At 45.0% G+C, this 8973-nt stretch overlaps 1 protein-coding gene across 1 annotated transcript; it reads right to left on the bottom strand.

Moving 5' to 3' along the window:
• Positions 1 to 1881: 1881 nt before the first annotated feature.
• Positions 1882 to 8364, bottom strand: LOC123450366 (protein DETOXIFICATION 23-like). The gene is made up of 2 exons (XM_045127657.1): positions 7863 to 8364; positions 1882 to 2441 (listed from the first exon to the last, which is right to left on the bottom strand). Exons 1-2 carry the CDS (start codon positions 8362 to 8364, stop codon positions 1882 to 1884), a joined length of 1062 nt encoding a protein of 353 aa, XP_044983592.1.
• Between the last annotated feature and the right edge of the window lie 609 nt (positions 8365 to 8973).

Raw genomic sequence — 8973 nt, 5'->3', positions numbered from 1 at the left:
GCGAGAACTTAGTGCACCAAGCCCTTGACCCTCAGTCAAGCCTAACTTATTGCCAGAACCTTCTCACGATCAGTAAAGGACGTGCGGAGCATTCTAAGTTGTATCATCAAGCACCTCAAGACCCACAACAGCAACATGGGGATGCGAAAACTACCTCCAACTTAAAATTCAGTATCTCTCCAACGCCTAGCCTAGAAATCTCGAGGACGAGATTTTCCTAAGGGGAATGGTCTGTCACACCCTGTGTTTGACTCTCCTGACTAAATTAACTTATCTAAAATATAAGGACAAATTAATATTTTTGTGAATGCTTGTGATGCTTGATGTGATGGTTACTTGCTTGTTTGCTTGTGTTTGAATCCCAATGTTCCTGCTACTCTCCAGACTTACTCCCTAGACCCAAAACCTTGCCTAATGATCATGCCATGTGTATAGGACCAGAAACTATTTTACCAAATATTATTTTCACCAAAAAGCATTTCCTTGATTTAAACTTTCAAAGCCCCCAAGTTGGGATTTGTACTACAAGTCTCTAAATTAGGAAGGTTATTTTGCACCAAATATTCTATTTAAATCCCATCAAAATGGCTTCCCAAAACCACAATGTAATTATTTTCAAATCTATTTTAGTATTTTATTTAAATACCTTTCTCTAAGGCCAGAAATGGTCCCTCGTGAAGGAAATTTATTTTTATTGCTTTCAAAATATTTGAGAAAGCTTAGAGAAACTCAATGGACATATATATTCCATATATATGAGTTCAACACATGGTCATGTCCAAAATATTGGGCAAAACCCTTCAAAACCCTTCCTGCCTATTTCATGCTTTTGGAATATTTCTATAAACCCTGTAAAATTCTAGCATGTCACATATGATATATGTGATGATCTTGCTAAGTTTCATCTCAACCCAAGTTGATTTGATTCACTTAATTATTCTAAAGCCCTATTATTCCAGATCCAAATTTGAGAAACTCTACATTGCCAAGTGTCTCCAATTGTGCTCAAATTTGGTGGACATGTTTTGATACTCCAACAATATATCCACACCAAGTGGTGCCTCAAGGAGAATAGAAGAACTTGTCCCAAACCCCTCAAAACCTCTTGTGTTGATTTCTAACTTTGGGAAACTTTATATTACAAAGTTTCTCCAATTGATCCCAAACTTTTTGGGCATGCTATAATGCTCAAATAATACCCCCACACCAAGTTGTGGATTTGTGGGAATTGATTTGCATGGTTTCATAAGAAGAAAGGCATTTCTGCCAATTTCATGGGTTTTTCAAGTCTACATTGGAAAGTTTCTCCACCAAATCCCAAATTTGGTGTCCAAGCCTATTTTCACCTATTGTGTGATCATGTTAAGTTTCATAGAAAATGGAGTACATTTGCTAACCCTAACATCCATCAAACCCCTTGTGTCTATTTGCAAAAGTTGCTGCTTTGGCCCCTTCCACTATTTCCCTTGAGCTTAAATTTTTACAGTTCTAATGAAAAAGGCAAATGTAATGTATGACATTCAAGATCGATAATACATAGATGAGCCTAGGCTCATCTATTTCCTATGAACGGTAAATTTTAGAAAAGTAGATAACAAGCTAAAAATGATTCTTTTTGGCACCCAAGATGCTCAAGTTTCTAGGAGCGTGCAAATTTTCGTGTTAAAATGACATCTAAGGAGCTCTAGACAAAAAAACAAAATGGGTCTCCAAAATCCTTTTTCGAGAGCCAATTTTGGGTTTTTTCTTAGAGCTTCACGAATGTCATTTCATCAAAATTTGCATGCTCCTAGCACATTGGTCATCCTGGTGCAAAAAAAAAAGATTATTTTTTCTATTTGTTTGAATTTACTATTTGGTCTAGTTGGAACAACTTCCAAATCATGCAGTGGAGTTGTTAGTGGTTCTTGCATACCAAAGCATGACAACAGAGGACATGGAGAGCTTGAAGATGGCACCTAGATCGGCGAATGCAGCCGATGAGAACCCTGTCCATGTCTGAGGGCACCCACGGAAGAAGATGAAGAGGAGCTGCCCGAATGCAGGGATGCACATGGCGATGATATTGGAGCCCATGACCCCCGCTAGACCGAGGTGGAACCTAGCCGTGGCGAGCCAGGAGAGGAGGTGGACGCCGAGGTTGAGGAAGGCAATGCAGGTGATGATGGCGTTCTTGCTCTGCACCTGCAGGTACATCTGGAGCGTGTAGGACCAGACACTGGAGAGCATGATGGGGATGTACCAGAGGGCGATGGTTCCTACGGCCGCGTAGATGGCCTGGTCCTGGCCGAGGAAGACGAGGAGCCGGGAGGTGAAGAGGTAGACAGGGAGCATGGCGACGGCGCAGGCGGAGAGGATGATCCATGAGCGCTGCACGTAGATCCCTAGCATGTGGTACTGCCTGACGCCGTACGACTGGCCGCACAACGTTTCCAGCCCATCTGCATGCATGCATGCAATCCACACGTGTCCATGATGTTCAGTGACACTTCGTGACTAGTAGAACATGTGAATCAAATGACACGATCGACGATGCATTCACAAAGCGATCGAAAGAACAACGAAAGAAAAGAAAAACAACATACAACTATCTAGTTCATACATAGTTTTATAAAACAACATACAACTATTAAAAGCATCAAAAACATACATTAAAACTAACATACATACATCTATGTAAAATATTTAAATGAAACAATAGATGCGATCAAAATCACAACTAAGGTGACAATTGATCCAACAACATAACGATAACAAACCTATTTATCAATGATACATTTTCTAATCTTTCTAATCTTCAAGCGCATTGCATCAATCTGGGTCTTGTGTAGATCGACGACATCGATAACATGCAACTCTAATTTCATCTTCTCTTCTTTAATTCTTTTCAATTTTTCTTTCAAATAATTGTTTTCTTTTTCAAATAATTTAACCTCTCGACAAGAGGGTCGATCGGAATTTTCGGTTCACATACCCCCTACATAAAAATATCTATATCAAGTTGGTCGGCATAATTGTCATAAACACTAAATGAAACAAATAGTTATAAAAGATAATATACCACATCCCGATCATAGACTGTACGAGAGCCGATGGGGGCGGATATCAAAACCATGACACTATATAATAACAAACAAGAATACAAGTAAGAAAAATATATAAGTAACTAGCTAAATCATACAAGATTTTGTTTTATAAAAAAGATAAGAACAATATGTTGGAAATATGCCCTAGAGGCAATGATAAAATAGTTATTATTATATTTCCTGTTTTAAGATAATTGTTTATTATCCATGGTATAATTGTATTGAATGAAAACATAGATACATATGTGGATAAACAGACAAAACAATGTCCCTAGTAAGCCTCTAGTTGGCTAGCCAGTTGATCAAGGATGGTTAAGGTTTTCTGACCATATGCAAGTGTTGTCACTTGATAACTGGATCACATCATTAGGAGAATCATGTGATGGACTAGACCCAAACTATGAACGTAGCATGTGATCGTGTCATTTTATTGCTATTGTTTTCTGCGTGTCAAGTATTTATTCCTATGACCATGAGATCATATAACTCACTGACACCGGAGGAATACCTTGTGTGTATCAAACGTCACAATGTAACTGGGTGACTATAAAGGTGCTCTACAGGTATCTCCGAAGGTGTCCATTGAGTTAGTATGGATCAAGACTGGGATTTGTCAATCCGTGTGACGCAGAGGTATCTCGGGGCCCACTCGGTAATACAACATCACACACAAGCCTTGCAAGCAATGTGACTCAAGTATGAGTCACAGGATCTTGTATTACGGAACGAGTAAAGAGACTTGCCAGTAACGAGATTGAAATAGGTATACGGATACCGACGATCGAATCTCGAGCAAGTAACATACCGAAGGACAAAGGGAATGACATACGGGATTATATGAATCCTTGGCACAGAGGTTCAACCGATAAGATATTCGTAGAATATGTAGGATCCAATATGGACATCCAGGTCCCGCTATTGGATATTGACCGGGGAGTGTTTCAGGTCATGTCTACATAGTTTTCGAACCCGCAGGGTCTGCACACGTAAGGTTCGATGATGTTTTAGTATAGTTGAGTTATATGTGTGGTTACTGAAGGTTGTTCGGAGTCCCGGATGAGATCAAGGACGTCACGAGGGTTTCCGAAATGGTCCGGAAACGAAGATTGATATATAGGATGGTTTCATTTGGTCACCGAAAAGTTTCGGGCATTACCGACAGTGTACCGAGAGTGACAAATGGGTTCCAGGTATTCACCTGGAGGGGCCCACCCACCCGGGAGTGAGCCCAGTGACCCTAGGGTGGCGCACCAGCCCTTAGTGGGCTGGTGAGGCCAGCCCAATAGGGCCATGGCACCACAAGTTGAAAAACCAAAAGAAAAGAAAAAAAGGAAAGAGGGAGGTGGGAAGGAAGGAGTGGACTCCTTCCCCCAAACCGAATTGGGGTGGGAGTCCACCTCCTCCGTTGGCCGGCGCCCCTGGGGCTCCCTTGAGCCCCAAGGCTAGACCCTCCCCTTCTCCTATATATATTGGTGGTTTTAGGGCTTTTGAGACATAACTTTGCCACGTGCAACTCAAACCTATACCACGTAGTTCTTCCTCTAGATCGGATTTCTGCGGAGCTCGGGCGGAGCCCTACAGGAGTAGATCATCACCATCACCAGAGCACGTCACGCTGCCGGGGAACTCATCTACTTCTCCGTTTCTCTTGCTGGATCAAGAAGGCCGAGATCGTCATCGAGCTGTACGTGTGCTGAACGCGGAGGTGCCGTCCGTTCGGCGCTAGATCGGAACGGATCGTGGAACGACAATGATTTGAATCACGGAGCTGTACCACTACATAAACCACATTTCTTAACACTTCCCGCTTAGCGATCTACAAGGGTATGTAGATCTAATCTCCTCTCGTAGATGAACATCACCATGATAGGTCTTCGTGTGTGTAGGAATTTTTTTATTTCCCATGCAACGTTCCCCAACACAATAGGCTCACCATGGTGGTTCGGGAAACGAGATCGACGCGGGTGATCGAAGGGGTGAGGACGGGGACGGGGAGAGGACAGAACCCTACACATGTGCAAACTAAGAAGTTAATTTGAGCTTAGATTGCATCTAAATCAAATAAACTCCCACATACACTCCTCCACAAAAACCCGCAAATCACTCCACTTCTAGAGCATGAAATGAGCTAAACTAGCAATGAGAGATGAAAGGATGAAGTAGCTAACCTTTTAGAAAACTTGGATAATTAGTGCATCGTCAAATCTACACAAATCTTAGGGAAAATGGAGCTTGGAGGTCGAGCTTGGAGGAAGAACAGAGGAGAAAGCTTAAGTATGGATCGGGCACCTCATATCATGTTTGTTTTGCGTGAACTCAAGTGGCATCATGCTCTCAGGCATTTCATCGAGAACCTTTTGTGCATAGGAAGGGAAAACAAACTAGCACACACCTCCCACCTTCTACGAGAAAAAAACAGAGGAGAGGGCGGGCAGGGGCGAGATATATATAGGCAAATGTTTAGTCTCGGTTGGGGTCTAAAATCGGAACAGAAGACAAACCTTTAGTCCCGGCTGGAGACACCATCCGAGACTAAAGGGTAATCCGCTTGCCGCAACCCCTATAGTTCCGGTTGGTGTCTCCAACCGGGACTAAAGGTCCCATTCGACCTGGGACTGATGCTTGCTGAGCCCCGTCCGACGTCCTAGCCGCTCGAACCGGGAGTAATGCAAACATTAGTCCCGGTTCATAACGCGACCGAACTATTGCTCCGATCCGGCTAGAACGAAAGCCCTGTTTTCTACTAGTGGTATAGTAGTCCTTGTACAAAAGTCACGCTCGAGTGATCCTATCTCGTTTAATAACACTTCTCCCTTTGATCTTGCCCTTGAAGTTATGAATATGCTCCACCTGCCGGCCCATTTCTCTTCCATGCTCATGAGATGATCATATCCGCTTCTTCGTCACAATCCAACAAACCGAGGAACTCATTTTCAATCATTTTATCAAGCTCCTTGGTCCATACGCCTTGTCTGATGAAGCATCGAAATCCATTGACTTTGCTATAAATAAATCACAACAATTAGGTCGGACATTGTGACAAACACATCAAGGGCAAGGTGTAGCTCAAATGTTTTCGGACATACCGTGGTTGCATCTGAGCCAGCGGAAATGTCCGGAGCGGGGAGCACAGATAAAATCTCAAACTTGAAGTACATACATTTCTATTGCTATAATGTTAATAGTGAAATTTGATTGTCGATCTAAGCAAGGTGCCACTGGTCTGTTCGGCACGAAGAAAAGGATCAGACTCACCAAGTGATCATCTTGGTAAGCTATCAACAAAACAAATCAAAAAAGGATCGGACTCTGTGGACCTTGATGTTTTCATAACTTACACAAATGTATGTACTTCAAGTTTGAGATATAATTTCATACAAAGTTAAGATATAATTTACATAAACGGACGATTTTTTGACCATTTTACTAAAGACTATAGAAAAGAAATTAAACATGGTATCGGATGACCACTTCATAAATGTGGCCATTTTGTCTCGCTGCACCATCGTCGCCGTACGTGTTGCCATGAATGGATGAACCCAAGGGACATCTTTAGCTTTTTTCGGAAAAATAAGTTAAACTCTTCGGCCTCTGCATCAATCCATGTATACAATCATCTTTATTAATCAAAAAAGGTATAACAAAAACATATATCAAGGTCCGAGAAGCCACAACTTACACCTACAAACTCGATAGTGTGAAGTGTTCTCACCTTCCATGTATAAAACCGTTGTCGTCGATGATCCACCCGCATAACATATCAGAACAATAACCGATGCAGCAAACCTAAAGTGTACATCACATGCACACATTTTAGAGGCCGTGATCATCATCGAACCATAGACCGATCTTCAGGAAAGAGATCCGCATCATCCTTACCAGTCCGACCATCCGTCGACGCCACCACCACGCCTAATGGCACCACCTCCCCACGCAAACTGTTGAGCATATCACGGTCGCCGTCGGTACACCGCAACACCAATGCCGCAAAGTACGTGTGACAGCCTGATGCCGACGTTCCAGAAGATTCCCCCTTTATTCCGTTTTCGTCGTGTGTCTATTTTTATTTGTCGCATCATCATCGCATCATGTGCATCATACGCATTGCATCGACATTCATTGCCGCCAGTTTTCAAAACTTGCATCCGTTGTTAGATGCCGGTTCTCGTCGTTGTCTGTTCTGAGCCCGACCGCACTCGCACGCGCCCGTGGCATCGTCAAAACCTTATTTTAAAAGTGTGTTGAAAAATTTCTGTGATTGGGTTGGAATTTGATGTGCGGTCTTATTTTTTATATAGGTAGGCCGCCTGTCAATTTTGTCGCGATCGGAGTCCGTCTGGTACGCGAACGGTCGACCGTAGCGGCACCGTCTTCGGTCTATCGTCGGATGTCTTTCGGTGTTTTAAAAATCGTTGCCGCGTCGCCCGTTTTCCCTCTCGTCTCCGGTAAACTACTCTACATGGCCACTTAACCATTCCCGCGTTCGGAATTATTCAAATCCGACCGTGCGGTTGGATCCGGAACGAAATTCCGGTAAACCTAGCCCCCCTTTTTGTCTATAAATAGACCCTCCTCCTATTATTTTGGACAACCAACCTCTCTGCCTCGGGAACCGCGCCCACCTACCCCTAACCCTAGCCTCATCCCGCAGCCTCTTTCTCCTCCCACCAGCCCCAGCCGCCGCGGGCCCGCCGAGCCCAGATCGGGCCCGGGCAGGCCCATCCACCGCTACCGCCCCGAGCTCCCTGCTCCGCTCGCGCCTCCCGTGCTGCTCACCGCACCTCCCCTTGCCGGAGTAGCTGCCCGTCGGTGCAAGCTCACCGGATCTCCCTCCGCCGGTCGGATCCGGTCCGGGAAGGGGCCGCCACGCCGGAGCCTCGCCCCGCCTCACCTCCGTGCAGCCCCGCCGACCGATCTCCTCCCGCCGGTGCCCTTGCTCGCCTCCCGCGCCGCCCCGCGTGCAGGCCTCGCGCGCCGCCCCGCCCGCTCGCATCCGGCCGCCCCACCTGCTCGCCTCCCGCGCCATCCCGCCAGCCCCGCCGTCCTCTTGCAGCACCGGTCGCCTGAAGCCGCCGCTGGCAGCCGCCAGGTCCTCGGTCCCGAGCGAGAGGACGAGGGACCGACTCGAGCGGCGCAACGTCCCACCTGGGCCTCCTCCCGCCTGGGCCCCGCAGTCGGCCCAGGGTCGGCAGCCCCAGGCCTCGGCCTCCTCCTCGCTCCATCGGCCAAAGTGGCCTCCCCCAAGGTGAGCCTGTGCTATTCCCCCTCCTAGGCGCATCTTTACTATAATGCGCCCCCTGTTCGGCCCGTTAGATATTTAGGTTGTTTTCGGAATTAATAAATTCCAGAAATAGGCGAATATAAAAACGTCTGTATCTTTTATTCCGTAAGTCGGATCGCGACGTGTAGCATATGGTTTTTGTGTAGTTTTGCGCGTAGATTCCGAATTTGCAACTTGCATAATTGTTTGACTTAGTTTGACGTGCCAAATGCATAGTTTTACGTGCTGTCCCAATAGGATTCGGCCCGTATTTATTTTCTCGTGCGTGTCCAGTTTGCTCGAGTGGCGTAGTAGAAATGTTCATATTTTAGGAACCCTTTTGCCATGTAGTTTAGAGTAGTCGTTGGTATTTTTGCATGTAGGGTTTAGCCGCTCGTTTATTTTCCGTGTTTAGGATATTATCTCGCATTTACGTGCGACGATATTATTGTTGTGCAACCCCACATGTTTTATATGTTTTCGGGGTAGAAAAATTCATAGGATTTAACTGTGTATTTAGTTTTAGCTTTGAAGCAAGTTAGTTCGCGTGTATTTTGCCATGTTTCCTTTTGTTTAATTCGTGGGAATTATTCCGTGCGTGATATGAGTTAGTTGTCAACTAGAGAG

Source organism: Hordeum vulgare, chromosome 4H (genome assembly GCF_904849725.1).
Source record: "Hordeum vulgare subsp. vulgare chromosome 4H, MorexV3_pseudomolecules_assembly, whole genome shotgun sequence".
In the NCBI taxonomy this organism is placed as follows: domain Eukaryota; kingdom Viridiplantae; phylum Streptophyta; class Magnoliopsida; order Poales; family Poaceae; genus Hordeum; species Hordeum vulgare.
Note: the sequence above shows the minus strand (reverse complement) of the source record. Positions and strands in the feature narration are given on the sequence as shown.

Excerpts from the sequence above, each read along its gene's own strand:
- LOC123450366 (XM_045127657.1), bottom strand. The coding sequence starts at position 8,364 with ATGCGCCTAGGAGGGGGAATAGCACAGGCTCACCTTGGGGGAGGCCAC. Across the intron at positions 2,442-7,862 it reads CTCCGGCAAGGGGAGGTGCG|ATGGGCTGGAAACGTTGTGC; the intron begins GTGAGCAGCACG and ends GCATGCATGCAG.